Source organism: Notechis scutatus, chromosome 4, assembly GCF_049901735.1.
Source record: "Notechis scutatus isolate UNSWTSFEM ecotype Mainland chromosome 4, rNotScu1.2, whole genome shotgun sequence".
Classification (NCBI taxonomy): domain Eukaryota; kingdom Metazoa; phylum Chordata; class Lepidosauria; order Squamata; family Elapidae; genus Notechis; species Notechis scutatus.
This window is the reverse complement of record NC_142012.1, coordinates 119396721-119417655: the sequence shown is the minus strand read 5'-3', so window position 1 is coordinate 119417655 and position 20935 is coordinate 119396721. Positions and strand designations below refer to the sequence as shown.

Below are 20935 nucleotides of genomic sequence, written 5' to 3'. Positions count from 1 at the left end.
AGAAATGTCTCTTGAGTGTTGTAAAATAGTGGATGACTTCATTCCTTCTGCTTTTGCATATAAAAGTCTTGCATTGATTTAACAGATAATCAGAGTTGGAAGGGACCTTGTAGGTCATCTACTCCAACTCCCCACCCAAGCAGGAGACTCTACACCATTTCTGACAAATAGCAGTCTAATCTCTTCTTGAAAGTCTCAAGTGATGATGCTCCCACAACTTCCGAGGGCAAGCTGTTCCATTGGTTGATTGTTCTTACTGTCAGAAAGTTTCTCCTCATTTCCAGGTTAAATCTCTCCTTGTTCAGTTTCCATCCATTATTTCTTGCATGGCCTAGAAGCGCTTCAGAAAATAGCTTGACCCTGGACTTCTGGTTTGGGCTTTTTTGGCGATGGACCGAAATGGCGATTGTCTGCGGTTTTGATCCGTGCTTGCCGCTGGAGTGCCCCGAGCCACCCGGATTTGGGGCTGAAGCCACCCCGTAGAGGTGGTGAAGAAGGGGGAGCTGTCAGCGGGTTTGAAAAGTGGAGCCGCATCTCTCCTCCTCGGCTGGCCATTACTCCCTTTCCCAAAGGCGGTTGCAGTGGTGGTCAGAAATGGCCACCTCAAAGAAGAACTCGACCGGACAAGATGGTGCAGGAGGAAGTTTAAAGGAGAAAGTTTGACTGACCGGGTTGAATGGAGAACATCTATTTAAGGTACCTGGAACCTGAATTTTAAAGACTAATACTATTATTAAAAAAGATTTTAAGCTGCGAAAGAGAAAGGAAATGGAATTGGCTTTTTTTCCTCTAACATCGATAGTTTTAACTGACTTGGAACACTAAGAAGAAGAGATTTGAATAAGGAATTGATACTAATCCACTTTGACATTAATAGGCTATTTCTAGCTGAAAATAAAGTGTCAAAGGGATAAAGATTCTTGGATAATTTAAAAACTTTCTTTTAAAAAAGAAAGAAAGCAGCGGAGGGAAAAAGGAAAAAAAAAGGGTGGAATCTGGAAAATGGAGGAGACCACCTGGAACTTAAAAAAAATTGATAGTGGAATTTTAACAAGGCTTGCAAAAGATACATTGTAGCTGAAACCTTGTTATAAGATAACAAAGCTCCTGGAAAGAGAAAATGAGAAAAGAAGCAAGAAACAGTTTTAGATTATTGGATGATTCCTGGAACTTTGGATGGAGGATCCTAATGAAATAAAATAAAATCAATTGGGGGTTGTTTAAATTTTTTTAAAATGGCATCCCTCCTTGTAGAGTTAAATATGAGACTTAAAAGAACAAAAAAAAGAAGCACAAGACGGAATAGAATCTTTTGGCTTCGTATTTCAATTTTTAGAAATGGAGATCTTGAACTATGAAAAATAACAAGAAACACTGGCAGAACAAGAAGGGCAGGATAAAGAAGAAGCCATCTTTAATGACCAAGCAATTTTAAGTGGGGTAAAAAAGGGAAAGCGGGGGGAAGGGAGTTAAAAATTTAAGCACTGAAGCAACAACCAAAAAAAAGAGTAATTTTGAAAACCAATCATAACATCAGGAAGAAGCAGAAGGGAGGATTACAGAAGGGAGAATCAGATAGAAAAGTGAATAAAAAGGGGAGGGAGAAAAAGAGAGGGAAAAGGGAAAGGAAAAGAAGCTACAAAAGACAGAAACAAGATATAGAGGTACAGGAAAAAAAGTACAAGAATTAAAGGAATAAACCTATTTAAAAGACACAGAGACAGTGGTTAAAATTTAACTTAAGGAGAGGATTCTGCAAGGGTGCATGGGATAGCATTGTTATATTAGAAATAGAAAAGGGTTAGAAAATATGTTAAAAGATTAAAGTGATAGAAAAAATTTCTATTGATGTGTAATGGAATATTTGTTTGTAAAGAGAATAAGGCTCTCAATGGTTTAAAAAGAACGTTTAAAAAAAACTGAAAAGAAACATGGAAGATTTTTATCAGTTGACAAGATGAACTTGAATAAGAATAATAACTTTATTGACTACTGTTACTAACTATTGTTTGGTTTTTTATTTAAAGACAGTAATAAGTAAAATATGAAATATAGATGATTAAAGTGAAAGACAACTGATATTACTGGTATGTTTGTTAAAAGAAAAAGAAATGTAAAATATTGTTATTAATATTAATGGCAGAGATGTACTTGAATAGAATAATTATTCCATTTACTATTTTTATACATATATACACAGATATATATACATATATACTTTTTTCTTTTAAGAATTTAGTGTGTATTTTAAGGGAATGTACCAAGCAGAATTTGATTGAAAATAGGTATGTGTTATAAAATAGAGGTTAGAAAATGAATGCTATAAATGTAAAGATATAACTTAAATTTTTAAATAAGATTTGAAAAAAGATACAAAGGTGTTACACTCCAGTATAGTAATTACAGGGTTTTATGTGAAAAGATAATATGAAATTGTAAACAGGACAGATGAAAGTATAAAAACATTGATTAGAAAGATTTTAAAAATTAGAAAAAGATATGTAATTGAATTAAGAAAGGAATGAGATAATTTAAAATAAGGCTATAGGAAGTAAAGAAAGGGAAAAGCTATTGAAAAAATTGTGAAAATAGTTATAAGATATGGATTAGAATGTATAAGATAAATATGCATTGAGTCTATATCTGTATGGAGAAGTGATAACCCGGGGCCATGCTGTTCTCAAAAAAAGATATTTTATTTGTATTTGTATGTTTTGTGACAACTTAAATAAAACTTTTATTAAAAAAAGAAAAGAAAATAGCTTGACCCCTTCCTGTCTGTGGCAGCCCCTCAGATATTGAAAGACGGCTATCATGTCTCCCCTGGTCCTTCTCTTTACTAGACTAGCCATGCCCAGTTCCTATAACCATTCTTCATATGTTTTAGCCTCCAGTCCCCTAATCATCCTGGTTGCTCTACTCTGTACTTTTTCTAGAGTGTCAACATCTTTTTTATAATGTGGTGAACAAAACTGGATGCAGTACTCTAGGTGTGGTCTTACTAAGGCTTTATAGAGTGGTATTAGTACTTCCCTTGATCTTGACTGTATCCCTCTGTTAATACAATTTAGGATTGCATTAGCTTTTTTGGCTGCTGCTGCACACTGCTGGCTCATATTTAGCTGGTTGTCCACTAAGACTCCAAAATCCCTCTCACCGTTACTGCTATTGAGCCTGGTTTCACCCAGTCTATATGTGTACTTTTGGTTTTTCTTGCCTAAGTTTAGGACTTTACTTTTCTCTACATTGAATTTCATCGTGTTAGATACGGCCCAGTGTTCTAGTCTGTCAAGATCCATCTGGATCTTGAGCCTATCTTCTTGTTAGCTATTCCTGCCAGCTTAGTATCATCTGCAAATTTGGTAAGTTCCCCTATTCCCTCATCTAAGTCATTAATGAATATATTGAAGAGTACTGGGCCTATGACAGAACCTTGTGGCACTCTACTGCTAACTTCCCTCCATGTAGACTTAGATCCATTAAGGACTACTTGTTGAGTATGGTTTGTCAGCCAGTTGCGAGTCCATCTAGTGGTGGTGCTATCTATTCCACTTTTTTCTAGCTTACTTGCAGTCTACTTTGTCGAATGCCTTGCTGAAATCTAAATATATTATGTCCACAGCATTTCGCTGGTCTACTAATTTAGTCACTATGTGAAGAATGAAATAAGATTGGTTTGGCATTATCTGTTTTTAACAAACCCGTGCTGACTGCTAGTTATTAATTTACTTGTTTCTAGATGTTGGCAGATCTGCTTTTTTATTATCTTTTCCAATATTAAAATATTTTAAAATATTAAATAAACACAGAATTTCATTGTAAATCATGGATTAGAAACTTCAGCAAAATAGATGCACTAATGTTGTGACTTATACAATAAATTAAGATTAGTAGTATAAATCTCACCAGGCTCAAGACTGACTAAGTCTTCTATCCTTTTGAGGTGGATAAAATGAGGACCCATATTGTTGGGGGAAATATTCTGACTCTGTAAACTGCTTAGAGAGGCTGTAAAGCACTGTAAAGCAGTATATAAATCTACGTGCTACTGCTATTAGTACTATGAAGTCAGGACTGTGTTTTATGTCAGATGGAAGCTGCTTCAATAGGAAGCTTACTAGATCATTAGCACACATTCACCAATTCATTAGGAATAAAACCTATTTAAAACTATGTCTTTCAGGGTGGAAAGTTATTCTCTTGTTTAATGTACCATAAGAATCTCATCTGGGATAAAGAAGGAATAAAATCACTATAGATATTCTAATACTTTTAATGTATTGTTCTGGCTACTGAGCATAAACTTCAACACCAAGCACAATGAACTGGGCTGATTTCAGTCTGATTTAACAGAATCTTTCTGGATTTGGCTGGTGTGTTAAGGTATGAGTGGCTGGACTTCAAAGAAGCACGATAGAAAGTGTATTGACACTTTTGAACGTTGATATTGGAGAATACCTGGACTGGTGTGAATATCCCGAGAATACTTGTATTTTTATATGGGAAAGACCTTAGGAGACTGGGTGAAGAGTGCTGCTTTGAAAATGGTCAGGCAAGAGATAGCATAATGGGTGAAGTAAGTGGTAGAGAACTAACTATCCCTACATAATCAAGATGTAAAGATGACAGTGGGAGAATTTTCAAACCTGCAAGTTTCTCTTAATGTAGCTTTACAATAAAGTAGAATATCTGCTTATCTTCCTGTCTGGACTATCCATGTAATTGAATGTAGGGAGGACTTGGGGAACAAGGAGAAAAGTTGCTGCCTAGAAAACAGATAAATCAGACAAAAGAGGCAGTAGCTATCAGTGGCTGAACAAAGGGAAAAAAAACAAGGAAGGATCCACCCTAATGTATCAAGCAGTTAAAATTGGGAGCAGGAAGTCTGTACTTTAGACTTGCAAGATTCTGTTAAAGCAGGCTTAAAATAAAATAAAATAAGTTAATAAGTGTTAGGGATAACATTGGTTTCCTAACTTAGTTTGGGTAAAATAATATATATAAACTATGTTAGTGAGTTTAAGTGTATGTATCACTTTAAACTGTAAACCAAGTATTTTGGGTGCGGTTGTAAAATCACCATAAGAGGGAGCAAGAGAGCTCACTGTTTGCCGGCTTTTACTGGATTGCTGACAATGATGAATTGATGGTGATAACTGCGTGTTTGCTGAGAGAAGAAAAGGGGTTTGATTTTTCTTCATATCTCTGACTGCAAAAGAGATATATCACTGGACTGATTGATTGTAAGTTTAATGAACTCTTTTTCGACACTGGACTTTGCAAACTGAATAACCCCCGGACTAACTGAACTTAGTGTATGACATATGGACCATTTGACTATGCTATATCTCTTACTGGAATAAAAACTATTTAACTTGCACAGTGTATCTGTCTTACTGAGTGTAAGCTACTACAACGTTTTGTCTCACATATCTGCCTGTCTGCTAGACTGCCGTTGCACATTCTGCTAGGGTGTATATCCCTAACACTGGTTATGGGCCCAGGTGCACAGTCAGACTAACCAGGATATAACAGGCTTATTAAAGTGAGAGTTTGTGTAGCAACACAATACTGTAAACAGACAGCTGTGTTTTATTAATTATAGTTTAATATCCAGAAAAAAATGGCACAAGTCAATTTACAAAGTTTGTCTCTAATATCCAAACTGGATGGAACAAACTATGTTTCATGGTCTATGAAATGCAGCCTACTTCTATGAAGAGAAGGTTTGTGGAGTATAATTCAAAACCCACCAGAAGTAGATGCATGGGATCCGGAGGATGAGGATGATGCCCAGAAAATACAAGAATATCAATTGAAGAATGAGCAAGCTCTCTGTATAATAGGACTGACACTCTCTGACCAACAGCTTGTACATATTTGTGGAGAAGAAACAGCTGCGAAATGTTGGGAGAATTTAAAGAAGATTTATGTTCGAGACAGTGTAGGAGCACATATTAATCTTACACGGAAGCTGTTTAGAACACATCTTCAAAAGAATGGAGACATGCTGAATCATATAAACTCTATGAAGAGAATTTTTCAAGAACTGCATGAAAAAGAACTTATCTTCACTGAATTACACCAAGTTTATATCATTTTGTCTTCTTTGGATGAGAGCTACGATGACTACGTAACTTCACTTGAAGTTCTGCCAAAAGATAACCTTACATTAACTGACATTACTGGCAGATTAATTGAAGAAGCCAGGAGAAGGCTTGAAAGGGATCAACTCAGAAGGAAACAACCACAATGTGAAGAAGAGGAATTATCTTCGTCAGCGTATACAATTAGAAAATGTTTTAATTGTGGAGGAAAAGGACATTTGGCTAGATTCTGCAAGAAAGCCAAAAGCCAAAAAGCCAGCCAGAATGCTAAAAGGCATCAAAAGAATAAAAATTGCATAGAGTTAGCCATGTATAGCAACGAAACTGTGAATAATAATTTATGGTGGAGCATCGCACTGCATAGTGGAGCATCGCACTGCATAACGAAAGATAAGAAAAGATTTGTTAAGATGTCCACGAGTTCACAGCAGATATCGTTAGCTAATGGCTGGAAACTGAAAGTTAAAGGTCAAGGTATAGCATATTGTTCTTGCATAAAAGAAAATGTAAAAATGTTATATGTACCACAACTTAAGTTTAATTTGCTTTCGGTTAGAGTTTTGGTTAAACTAGGTTATGTAATTACCTTTAGGGGAGACAATTGCATAATTGAAAAAGAAGGTAAAAAAGTGACTGCAACTTTAAGAGGTGAATTGTATGTGTTAAATGATAATTTAGAGGTAGCTAACACAGTTTATAATAATATTAAACCTCATGATGAGTGCATACATTTGTTACACAGACGTTTAGGGCATATACATTTTAAAATGCTTAAACAAACGGTAGAACTATCTAAGGGTATAAAACTGAAACCTTGCAGTAAGTATTTGCACTGCAATTCTTGTAGTCAAGAGAAAAGCAAGGTGATACCAGCAAATAGATTAAATGGATTTAAAACAAAGGAGCCTCTAGAGGTAGTATTTGCTGATATTATAGGTCCTAAGAAACCAAGCGTGGGAGGTGCTCATTATATACTAAGTATAATGGACCATTATTCCAGATATGGTTTCTGTTATTTAATGAAAAGCAAAATGGAAACATATCAAAATTTCTTTAATTGGCTTAAATTCGCTGAAAGAAAAACTAAAAAGAAATTATTAACTCTTATCACTGATAACGGTACGGAATTTATAAACAATAAATTGAACATAAAAAGTCTGCATAATGCCTTTATAGAAAGACGAGGCCAAACATTACAAGCAATGGCTCGTACTATGCTGTCAGATTCAGGATTACCTGATACTTTGTGGGGAGAAGCAATAATGTGTGGTAATCATATATTGAATAATGTTGTTAACTCAACAACTGGTGAATTACCATTCATGAATTACCATTCATTACCACGGTGGCATGGCAGAAAACCTGACCTAAGTTACATGCATACATTTGGAGCACCAGCATGGGTGCATATCCCTACACAACTGAGAAAGAAAGGGCAACATAGGGCTAAAAGGTTATTTTTTGTAGGTTATGAATCTAATCACAAATCATACAGATTCTGGGAAAAAGGTACATCTAGAGTTTACTGTAGCGCTAGTGCACAATTCCTAGAACATGTAGGATGGGAAAAACTGGAGCAAGATTCAAATAAGGAAGTAATTATAGAACCCTAGAAAAGACAAAAAGAACAAATCAGTAATAAGAAGAGTACAATTAAAGAGGAAGTACATGAAGAGCATATAGGACCAGAAGAGGAAGAAATACCAGAACAGGAAGAAATAGATAATCAGGAACAGGTAGAACATGTAAGTCCACCTGTAAGCCCTGTAATACCTAGACGTTCTACACGTATAACCAGACCACCTGATAGGTATCAAGCAAGTGTAGTTTGCCAAGTTAGTAAAGTTCCAACTAGTGTTGAAGAACTTAGGATGTATCCTGCAAAGGATCAGGAAAATTGGCAAAAGGCAATGGAAAAGGAGTTAAATTCATTAAAGGAAATGAAAGTTTATGAAAATGCCAAATTACCTCCAGGTGAAAAGTCCATTGGCTGCAAATGGATATTTAAGTTAAAAACTGGTAAAAATGGGACTGTTACCCATAAGGCTAGGTTGGTAGCTCAAGGATTTAATCAAACTGCATGTGATTATGATGAAGTATTTGCACCAAATTTAAAGGCAATAAACTTGAGAGCAGCATTAGTGTGGGCAGCTAAGAAGAATTATATCATAAATCATTTAGATGTAGAAACTGCCTATCTGCATGCACCATTGCAGCACACTATATATTTAAGAAAACCAGTAGGTATTAAAGATGATAAAAATAATAATAATGACTGTTGGAAACTAAAAAAGAGTCTCTATGGATTGAAACAATCTGGTTATGAATGGAACCAATATATTGTAAAAGAGTTAAACAATATAGGATTTAAAGCAGGTTTAGCTGATCCATGTTTATTCAAGAGAGAGACAAATGGAATAGTATCATTATTATTGTTGTTTACAGATGATATTGCTTTAATAACGAAGACTAATAATGAAGCTACTGAGATAATATCATTATTAAGTAAGAGGATAAAATTAAAGCATTTAGGAGAAATAAGACAGTATTTAGGATTGACAATAAACAAAACCAATAGTGGCTTTAAGATATCACAAGAAGATAAAATATACCAATTGCTAAAAATGTAAAAATGGAACTTTGTAAACCGGCAAAAACTCCAATGAGTCAGGAATTTTGTCACACTGATGCTCAAAGTTCAAAATTTGATAAGACTATTTATCAGTCATTAATAGGTAGTTTATCATATATAAGTAATTGGTCAATGCCAGATATTGCTTATGGCGTTAATCAATTGGCGAGATTCAACGCTGAACCAAATGAACGTCACTGGCAAGTGCTAAAGCGTATATTAAGGTATCTTAAAAGGACAATGCACTATGCATTGTATTTAGAGCCAAAAGATGATTTGATTTTAAGTGCATATGCTGATGCAAGTTTTGCAACAGATATAAAAACTAGGAAATCAACTTCAGGCATGGCTATACTATTAGGTAAAACACTGATTGGTTGGAGGTCAATTAGACAGCAACATATAAGTATGTCCACAATGGAAGCAGAATTTTCATGTTTATCTTTATTATGTACTGATTTAATTCTATATAAACAGTTGTTGTTAGATATGGGAATAACTGTTAAGGATGCCATTGTAGTGTATGAGGACAATCAAGCAGCCATACGGTTGGCTACAAATATTGCTGTAAAGACTAGATCTAAGCACACTGACCTTAGATATTTGAATGTTAGACAATCTGTGAAAAATGGTCTAATAAGATTGGTCTATTGCATGACTGAAGAAAATTTTGCAGATGGATTTACAAAAGCCCAAGGTGCAGTAAAGCACAAGGAAAATTGTGAAAACTATGGGTTGAAATTGTAAATAGATACATATATATTATTATATTACCCAAAAGGGGAGAATGTTAGGGATAACATTGGTTACCTAACTTAGTTTGGGTAAAATAATATATATAAACTATGTTAGTGAGTTTAAGTGTATGTATCACTTTAAACTGTAAACCAAGTATTTTGGGTGCGGTTGTAAAATCACCATAAGAGGGAGCAAGAGAGCTCACTGTTTGCCGGCTTTTACTGGATTGCTGACAATGATGAATTGATGGTGATAACTGTGTGTTTGCACGTTCTGCTAGGGTGTATATTCTGTTTCCTGCGTGATTTACCTGGGAGAGATGACATACTGGTAAGGCTGACATCAATCTTGCAAGTCTGAAAGTAAAATTCATACTATGCAGTGGTGGGGTTCAAATTTTTTTACTACCGGTTATATGGGCATGGCTTGGTGGGCATGGCAGGGGAAGGATACTGTAAAATATCCATTTCCTCCCCACTCCTGGGGCAATATTACTGCAAAATCCCATTCCCTCCTCATCACCAACCTGATTTGCAGCTCTGTTCTCCTGTGCACGGCAACACAAAAAGACACAGCCAATCAGCTGGGACTCAGGAGGCAGAGAATAGATGGGGGTAGGGCCAGTTAGAGGTGGTATTTGTTGATTCTCCAAACGATTCAAAATTTCTGCTACCGGTTCTCCAGAACTGGTCAGAACCTGCTGAATACTACCTCTGCTACTATGTTGCAGTCATTATGCAGCTGGGGGCTATGATGACACTTACCTAAGAGTTCCCTAAGTAGCTTCTCTTTGCCCATCTCCCAAGGTTTTCCTACATACTATTACATCTGTTTAAAAAAATATGGATAATTGGATAAATTAACCCAGACTTCTCACTCATGGCACAAATGACCAGACTTGGCATTTTTGAGATCTTATGCTGTATATCTAGCTGTCTGGAGAAGCTGAGAAATATGGAAGGAAAGAGAAGAAGTTAATCAGCAATAAAGTTATTAGTGCACTATTGGAAGACGTAAAGGACTAGGTTAGGGACAGATAAGCATGGAGAAAATCTACCTATGTGATCACTAGGTTACCCAATGATACACAATCACTCAATCAATCCAGCTAAAGATTGTCTATCAGCATTGTACTGATAACATTTTTGTTAAGTATAAAATACATATCAACAATAAATAGTGCTTGACATATTCTTACAGGAAAAGTAAAATGGCCTGAACTAAAATTTGTTCAGGTTCATGAGTTACAAATTTTATACGCTCATCATCAACACAAAAATTTTAAAGCTTTGAGTTTGTGTCACTGCTGGCATACTTAAGTTTGCAGCTGAACGAACAATGTCTAAATATAGATAATCTTATTTCAGCTGAAAAATCAAATTATTGCTGTTTCCAGTGACATATAGTTTCTGCACATATAAACCTTCTGTTTTTATTATTATTATTATTATTATTATTATTATTATTATTATTATTATTATTATTATTATTATTATTATTATTATTATTTTGTAAAATGATTAAATACTATATCTTTCAGGGTAAAAAGTTATCCACGTGGTTAATGAATCATAAGATTCTCATATGGGATAAGGAAGACTAAAATCACTAGAGGTATTCTAATATTTTCAATAGGTACCCAAATGATATAAAGTTATTAGAGCTGGCATCCAACAAAATATAATCTTGGTTAGATATATTTTAAATAATTAATTTATCATTATTAGAGTTCAAAGTCAATGAAAGTAAAACTGGCTAGCTGATTAAGCATGTATGTAATACAGTAATAAACTGATTTCATTACTCAAATGAAAATATATTTGCATTAATGAGAAATTTAATATTATGGCTTTGTAGACAGACTTACAAGAGAAGAAATTAACACATTCCTTTCTACCAAAACTATATAAATATTATCAGAAACTGGGAACACCAAGTCATTGTGGCTCCTCTAAAGCAACAAAGACTTAATAAACATGAAAACCTTTCTAGGTTAGAATTCTTTAGAATATAAAACAAAATGTGTCAACTCATTTCCTTTTTTCATTCTGTCTGTGGCTTGCAGATTTTCTACCATAGAATGTGAAGTCTACTTTTACATTCCCTGTCATATTACAGAAATCCTCAATCAAAAATATATTTATGTATGTGTATAATTCTTTTTGAAGTCAGAATCTTTCATTTCATCCTGTCTTATAAAATGTATGCTACTAGTAGAAATAGAAATAGTTCTCAATAGATATTGTTACATTGAAATCTAAAATTTCAACTAGTTTTCATTTCTTCCCACTCCCTCCCTCAAAAAGATGAATGATTTGAAATAAACAGATTATTTAAGCTGTAGATTCTAAGGTTGATTAGATCCAGATAAGAAAACCTGGATCCAAACCATGGTTTACTAGTTAAAACCAACTGAACTCTATTGATTAAAACTGCAGTGACACAAGCATAGAAATAACCCTCTAAAATGGCTATCATCTTCCAGCAGGTAGGTAACTTCAATCTACACAGTTAATATTTCCATGTGGTCTTCCAAGGAAACTCCAAGAACTGAATGTTGTGGTAATATATTCTTATAATGATAAGGATATCAGTTGCTGTTGACAAAGCTGGGTTATGAAGACTATGAAATCCTGAGCCTTTTTTCCCTTGTCTAAATTTGTTAATGTGTACTTATTTAGTGACTGCAGAAACAATTTAGAGAAAACTGAACGGTTACAGAATCATGAATAATGATGCAAGTAAAAATAAAAAATGGCTATAAATTAATATTAACACGAGATGTATGTGATCTCTAGTATGTATGTGATCTCAAGATGTATATGATCTCATTTACATTAAGCAGAAATGCTTAATGAATATTTCTTAATAGTTCAACATTATTATATAAGCTAAAAAGAACCAACAAACCAGATACCTGTTGCAGATCTTCAGCTGTTTCTTTACTTTCTCCATTGGTATTCTTATAGGGCAAAATAAAGAGTTCAGCTGAGGTGGGTAATCCTGGAAGGATTGCTACCAAAATATGTTCACTAGAAATTATGGTTGCCTAATTTGGGGAAAATAAAAATAATAGTACATTAGACTGACAGGCAAAGTTCTGTCTCTGCAGCTAAAATAAACTTGAATTGCTTGTCTTCTATTACATTTTTTTCTAAATTTACTGACTATTAATACAACTAATTTCATTTATTTCATTTATATCTCATCATTCCAACATTTAATATTTGTTATTACTATATTTAATAAATAAAAATGCATACCACCTTTAAACACAGAACTGGTTGTTGTTGTTTTTTGCTTCTTGTGCTCTCAGTCTCATCATCAAATAGCAATAGCACTTAGACTTATATACTACTTCATAATGCTTTATAGTCCTTTCTAAGTAGTTTACAGATTCAGCACATTGCCCCCAACAATCTGGATCCTCATTTTACCGACCTCAGAAGGATGGAAGGCTGAGTCAACCTTGAGCTGGTGAGATTCAAACTGCTGAACTTCAGGCAACAGGCAGTCAGCAGAATTAGCCTGTAATACTGCATTCTAACCACTGAGTCACCAAAGCTCTTATACAATTCCATTCAAATCTACATCTTCCATGCCTGGTTATTATATGAGACGTTTGTTTCCAATTATCTTTGCTATTCAGTAAGATCTGATAGGGTTATGGCATGCTCTGAGTTCCATCATTTTAAACACTATCATATGATACATTGCAGGACACCTCTGCCACACACCTGCACACATCCCCACAAAAATCTGGTTGTTCTGACCCTGCTTGTCTACCAAAAGGCTCTAAAAACCTTTCCCCCAACATTTCAGTCAGGAATGTTCAGTTTCAAGACTATCCTGATTGCCTTTATTATTTCTATCTGACTTAACTACCTCTGCTAAAAATGGTTAATTATATTAAAATCCTTTAAGACTTCTATTTTTAAAAATTTTTGTACCTCACTTAAAATCACATATCAAAATGGTTGCTATATAAAATGAATGAAATAATATTTTATGAGTAAGACTTGTACCTTAATGTACTTTTGGGGGGAGGGGGAGCCATAAAAGTTGTAAATATGCTTTATCTGGTATAAGGTGTGATGACATTATCTAATTTGCATCAATCATACCACAAATGATGTCACTCCCTCCCCTCCCCCACTCCAACCTGAATCCAGGTTGGAAACCATTGGAACTCATCAGCCTCGAATTAAAAAAAAGTCTGAAATAGGTCCCTTCTATTTATGAGACCAGTTTAAGAAAAAGATCTTCTCCCTATGGTAAAGCATAGTTTTAATGTATATTCCATGTATCAGTATTATAAATTTATTATGTCATATTCTCAATAATGATAGCAATAGAACTTAGCAATAGCACTTAGACTTATACCACTTCACAGTGCTTTACAACCCTTTCTGAGCAGTTTACAGACTCAGCATATTGCCCCAAACAATCTGGGTCCTCATTTTACTGACCTCAAAAGAATAGAAGGCTGAGTCAACCTTGAGCCAATGAGAATTGAACTGCCAAACTGCTGGCAGTCAGCAGTCAGCATAATTACCCTGCAATACTGCATTCTAACCACTGCACCATCATGGCTCTTTCTGCTAAGGCTTAAAATCATGATGAGTCTAAATATGGTAGCCCATGTTTATCCATTTTTTATGTCTTAACTATGACATTCAAATTTTGTACCAAAATATTACTCGCATCCTGACAAGAACATTTGTTTCCACACTTCAATACTTAAAAACTATTTAGAGTGAAAATGTCCTAATCTATATTCCATAACATTCTTGAATTGTTCTCATCAATTCCAGACTTTTATTAGTAAAACAGAACTATGGATTGATTCCACAAGTCTATTTAGCACCATTGTGCTAAATAGACTTGTGGAATCAACATCCCTTGATCTATGTCATTCTGTACCATAACAATAAGAAAGTATGATGAAGGATGATTAATGAACTACATGATTATATAATACAGGGACAGGACAGACTGCAATGACCCATATGGACAAAATGTAAGGCTTAGACTGCATAGAATGATGAGAATACAAGATAAAGTCACCAAACTATGTATTTTAAACATTCTTCTCTAGCTAGTAAAGAAAAGAAATACAACTCTATTTTTAGCATGTCACATAAGAATACAATTACAATGATGTGAGACCAAGGCATTTGTGACAAGCTTCAGTTAAAAAAAATAATACAATTTTATTTTTAAAAAAATTCTGAAATTAAATGTATGAGAATTGTTTATATTAATCTGATAAGTGGAAGGAGTATTTATATAAATCATTCTTTTGTCTTAAATTGGATGCAGACTCTTCTAAATGCTCCTTTCAAATAAATTCATGGAAATTAATAATAAAATATGGCAACATTTTTTTTACCTCAACTAGAACGGCTTTGATGACATGACTAATGTCCCGTCTCCATTCAGGAATATCTGGATTATAGTCATCCAGATTTGGAGAAAACGAAATGCGTAAAGACTGAAAATGCTCTAGAAGGGAGAAAAAGAAAGAGTGAAATGGAAAGAAAAAAACAGAGAATCACAGGCTATTAAATGGTGCTCACGTTAAAATAGTATACATTTAGGCAAAGAGGGTGACATTGATATGTTAAATTCTAACTAATAAATCCCCCAAAATATTTATCACTGCTGAATTTAGACTTCTTGAGGCACCAGTCCCCTTGTTAAAAAGTTGCACAAGGTATCATGAATATGCATACCAAAAGAAATTCTTGGATCACTACAAAAAAATTGAAAACATACGTTTTGCCTTTTAATTATTTAATAGCAAAGTATTTAAAGTGGAAAATACAAATTATTTTCAAATGAATGCATTTACTGATTACATATTTATCATTTGCCTGGCTGGATTTTTTTCATAAATAATGATGTAGTGTGATTAAATGTAATTTTAAAAATATTTATAGTATACAGACAAACAATGCTGACAAAAGAAGTAACCAGTCACTTTTATTAACATAAGTAAAATGAACTTGTTTTCATAATAAGAAAACTGATATTGTAAACTTTTGTGAGGCCCTATAATACAGTAAGTTTCGCTTAAGCCTAAATCACCAACTAAAGAGCTTTTTACATGATTCCTAGGATGCAATATGTTTCTTGTCATTATTTCTGAATTAGTTACTTGGAGTTTAACTACAAACATCTTATGAAAAAAAGGACACTTGAAAGAACTTTGGCATATTTTAAAGCAATGGTTGCCAACTGGTGGGCCGTGGCCAACTGGTGGGCCGTGACAAAATTTTGGTGGGCCGCAGAGAAATGTCATCTCCAGAGCACCCCCCAAAGCAATTAATCCAGGCTGCACAAGAACACAAGGCTGTGCTACCCACATGGCCTGCGGGAATCTTTCCCGCCCACTCACTCCTTACCCAGCAAACTTGCCTGCTAAATTGCTATTTTTCCTTTTTTCCCCGACCATCAGTGGTTTTGCTGTGCCGGGAGATTTAGATTAGGTAGAAAGCAGGAAATGGTTGGATTTCTTACTTTCTACCTAGTCTTTAGATCTTCGGCTCTGCTTTTAAGCACAGCCGAACCTCCATTAGGGCTGAAGGTTCTACTATTCAGTGCAGACTCACGGCAAGCAAATTTTATGTGACAGACTTAGGAAGCCGATGGCAGATAGATCACTGAATGATTCTGTGAGCAACTCAATCTGCCTGCCTGCTTTGCCTGATTTTGGGTAAAAGTTGCTTTTTTATTAAAAAAAATCAATATATTAATATTTATAATATTTACATACAAGCCATGCCCAGCCATTCACATGACCACCAAGCCACACCCACAAATTAGGCCACACCAACAGAACCAGTTAGTGGTCCCTGGGATTTAAACTTGTGAGTTTGGTGGTCCCTGAGGTCCAAAATGTTGGCAACCTCTGTTTTAAAGGATTATATATTGAAATATTTCAAAGGTATCTTTTTAAAGTATAGGTAGTGATCGACTTATAATTGTAACTGAGTCCAAAATTTGTCTTGCTAAATAAGATAGTTGTTAAATGAATTCTGCCCCATTTTTATGGCTTTTCTTGCCACAACTGTTAAATGAATCTCTGCCGTTGTTAAGTCAGTAACACATTGTTAAGTGAATCTGGCTTTCCCATTGACTTTGCTTATCAGAAGGTTACAATGGTGATCACATAACCCTGTGACACTGCAACATCATAAATAGGAATCAGCTGAATTTTGATCAAGTGACCTTGGGGATATTGCAATGATCATAAGTCACTTTTTTCATTATAATTTTGAATGGTCACTAACTGAACTATTGTAAGTCAAGGATTATCTATATTGCAATGGTCCACATAATCACAGCTGAGGAAGAATGAGAGGAGAAGGAAGAAAAATTTGCTATAGAAAAAACTCCTAAATGTTCATCTTTCCACTGCATTTAACAAACTGTAATGCTGTAATTGTATTATGCACCCATTTTAGAGAGTTAAGGCATTTAAAAAGTCTGCAGACATAACAAATAACCAATGATTTATGCACTGAATTTATAGTGTTTTCTGTATAAATCCCACTGATTAAACCAATTTCAACTTTTCACTGACCCAAAACAATTTCTAAATGAAGATAAATCTGAAGCCTTATTGGTAATCAGCTGATTAAGTGTTAGTGCTCTATGAACCAAGTTACTAGAGAGACTTTAAAAAAGAATCTAGACAAAATCTTCATTTACATATCTTTAAACACATATGGTAGTTTGGTATATTTGTGTGTTTTCTTCAGTATTCCTCCAAATACAGACAGCTTGTAAAGCAATTAGGATGTTTGTATTTTGAAAGGATTCAGATGAAACACTTGAAAACATCCCTCAAAATAAGACAAGCAGCATGGCAATTGCTTTAAAGTAGTGCTGTAAAGAATGAGCAAACTCAGTGGGGATTTAAGAAAAGTAATATGCTCAGCATTTGAAATTATGCACAGATAGAAAATATACTGTAGAAAAAAATGGAGGCGCCTATTGAGGTCAACCATTTATATGGCTAAGTGATTTTGTTTCTGTTTGTAGTAAGAGACAAACAGTAAGCTAACATTCCTACTAAAGATTCCCTTGAACTGAATGACAGAATAGTTGTGATTGAAACACACATGTGATTGAACATACCCATATTCAAAAGTATGTGGTGATGATGAAAATGAATATGTGTATTTCTCTATTGTCTTAGACCTACTGATTGTCAAACCTGTTAAGGAATAAATTCAGTGAAGGGAGTGGGGAAAAACATACTCCTCTAGGTTGGAAGAAGAAGTCACATACCTACCTTGAATTAAGCTGTTAGGAATCTGTCCACCAATTAGTTGGGTTGGCAATATATAAACCAACAATGTATGTTTGTAGCTTTAAGACAAAGTTACTGTATTGATTTGTACTATGTTCTGATTGGTTGATTGTATTGTGAATTGCCATAAGAGGGAGATAGAGATCATGGCTTGCTCTCTCTGACATTCTGTCTCTCTGACATTCTGTTGCTATCTAAGATTTATGCCATGCTTATACTTTGATATCTTTGTTTACTGTAAATGACAAAAGCAACCAGTAAGAAGACTTTGTAATTGGATATTCTTTTGACTGTTAAATGTATATGACCAGGACCGTTTATTGGACTGTGCTATTTCTTAAAGTAAACTTTAATTCAATTAGTGTATCTGTGTGTGGCTGAATAATTACTCACAACTAATCTCATAAATGTTTCCATGTGCATATCCTTGTTACTCAAGGGTTATTCTGTACATATCATAACATATGCTATTAATGCTTCTGCAGAGGCCATCTTTCATTCCAGCTATTTTAAAGAAACATAGCCCAGTCTCCAAAATTTCCATTTGGGGAAAGATTTTGAAGAAAGTAGAGGACCTTTAGCCATAATTAATTTACAATTAATTTGACTCCCAAGAAGATAGGCTCAAGATCCAGATGGATCTTGAAAGACTAGAACACTGGGCCATATCTAATAAAATGAAATTCAATATAGAGAAAAGTAAAGTCCTACACTTAGGCAAGAAAAACCAAAAGTACATATATAGACTGGGTGAAACCAGGCTCAATAGCAGTAACTGTGAGAGGGATCTTGGAGTCTTAGTGGACAACCAACTAAATATGAGCCAGCAGTGTGCAGCAGCAGCCAAAAAAGCTAATGCAATCCTAAATTGTATTAACAGAGGGATACAGTCAAGATCAAGGGAAGTACTAATACCACTTGATAAAGCCTTAGTAAGACCACACCTAGAGTACTGCATCCAGTTTTGGTCATCACATTATAAAAAAGATGTTGAGACTCTAGAAAAAGTACAGAGAAAAACAACCAGGATGATTAGGGGACTGGAGGCTAAAACATACAACGAATGGTTGCAGGAACTGGGCTTGGCTAGTCTAGTAAAGAGAAGGACGAGGGGAGACATGATAGCGGTCACCAATATTTGAGGGGCTGCCACAGGGAGGAAGGGGTCAAGCTATTTTCTAAAGTGCCTGTAGGCCAGACAAGGAATAATGGATGGAAACTGAACAAGGAGAGATTTAACCTGGAAATAAGGAGAAACTTTCTGACAGTGAGAACAATCAACCAATGGAACAGCTTGCCCTCGGAAGTTGTGGGAGCGCCATCAGTTGAGACTTTCAAGAAGAGATTGGACTGCCATTTGTCAGAAATGGTGTAGGGTCTCCCGCTTGGGCGGGGGGTTGGACTAGATGACCTACAAGGTCCCTTCCAACTCTGATTATCTGTATCTGTATCTCTTACAATCATATTGAGACAGAATCTGTTCTTCTAGAGCAGGGTTGTCAAACTTACAGTCCATGGGCTGGATGCTGGCCACGCCCACCTCTGGTTTAGTGAAGAAGAAAAAGTCACAAAACATCACTTGACGAAAATGTGACACTGCAAGTTTGAACTCCTGTTTTAGGGGATAATTTATATCAAGACACTTCCTGGTTTTAATAGATCAGTTGCTCAACCAACTTTATCCTTATCCCTAACCCTAATCCATCACTTGTGGTTCTTTTCAAATTGCCTGAATAGACTGAGGGTTGAGAAATACCTTTTTTTATTTTAAGTATATTTTAATTGACCAGAGCTATGATGGTGCAGTAGTCAGAATGCAGTACTTCAGGCTAATTCATTGCTCACTCAAGGAGTTCAATTCTGAGCAGCTCAAGGTTGACACAGCTTTCCATCCTTCTGAGGTCGGTAAAGTGAAGAGCGAATTGTTTGGGGCAACATGCTGACTCTCTAAACTGTGCTTAGAGAGGGCTGTAAAACACTGTGAAGTGGTATATTCATCTAAGTGCTATTGCTATTAATTGGGGGTTATATTTTTTCAAGTTAATGAAGATAAATATTTTATTGGAGATTTTTTTGTTTTGATTATATTTTTGTTGAATAAATTGCCTGGACTGTTTGAACAGAATAAAACTTTGTGTTACTTAGTAGCTTTTGTGCATTGAATTTTGCTCAGAGAGCAAAATTAATCTTGGGCCAATCCTCTTTTCCATGGCAAAAAATATATTTGGGTTCCTCATATCAGAGAACTATTATGTTTACATGCAACACTAAAGAACCTCTAACAGAACAGAGAATAAGCTGTTAAAAAGAGAGCGACTGTGATCCACAAGCCATATGAGTTGCCTAGTCATTTTTGGAAACTGAACAAAGCATTCAGATTATCCTCCCAGTTTTTGGTCAAAATAAGACCTGATGTCTTGATTTGTTTCTTTGTCCCTAAACCTTAAACTTTTTTCTTGGTGATTTCACTGTATCAACAAAAATATTCACTGAGGGGAATTTATAAAAATTCAAAATGCAGCTCTCTGTCAAAATCATGTATTTATTTCTGTTTCAATATATGACCCAGGTGTGAATTGCTGAAAAGTAAGAATTTATCTGGGTGTAAATCTATTGTGAAATACAAAGAATGCACTTTGTGAAAGATAAATAGATCTCTGAACTTTAAAAAGATAATATATATGAGTTCAACTTCAAAGCTCTTGATTGATCTGATTGTCATATAGTTGTCTTGTATACTTTTGTCCTTGTGTATTTTTTTTCAAGCCAAGAACATAGCAAAGGGAAAATGGCCATGGAAACCTAAGGAATAAATAAACAAGAGTGAAGAAAACAAGGCTCACCATATACTGCAATCATCTTGGTGTCTTGCAGAATTGTATTTCCTGCAGAAACTTGTACTGTGATTATGTTCATACCTTCTGTAGAGAAAGTAAATGTGATACTCCCTTCTAGAGTAATTAATGGCTGCAAATACATAAAAAAGAAACAAGAAAAAGAATTAATTTAGTAATTAAAAGCCAAGACAAACATGTTGATAAAAACAAACTGGGATTAAAGATATCCAAAGAATCATTAAGAAGATATTGTTACAGATTTATTTTTCTTACATTTTTCAATTGTATGCAGAAGCATAAA

At 34.8% G+C, this 20935-nt stretch overlaps 1 protein-coding gene across 5 annotated transcripts in view; it reads right to left on the bottom strand.

Annotated features, from left to right (window-relative positions):
• Positions 1-20935, bottom strand: part of LOC113412787 (VPS10 domain-containing receptor SorCS1) — a 432049-nt gene that overhangs the window by 8971 nt on the left and 402143 nt on the right. For all 5 annotated transcript variants that reach the window (XM_087964588.1, XM_087964591.1, XM_087964587.1 and 2 more), the window contains exons 21-23: positions 20641-20764; positions 14870-14982; positions 12395-12526 (exon numbers count right to left, since the gene is read on the bottom strand). In XM_087964588.1, coding sequence (XP_087820714.1) covers positions 12395-12526; positions 14870-14982; positions 20641-20764 — 369 coding nt within the window. The remainder of the gene's footprint in view (positions 1-12394; positions 12527-14869; positions 14983-20640; positions 20765-20935) is intronic.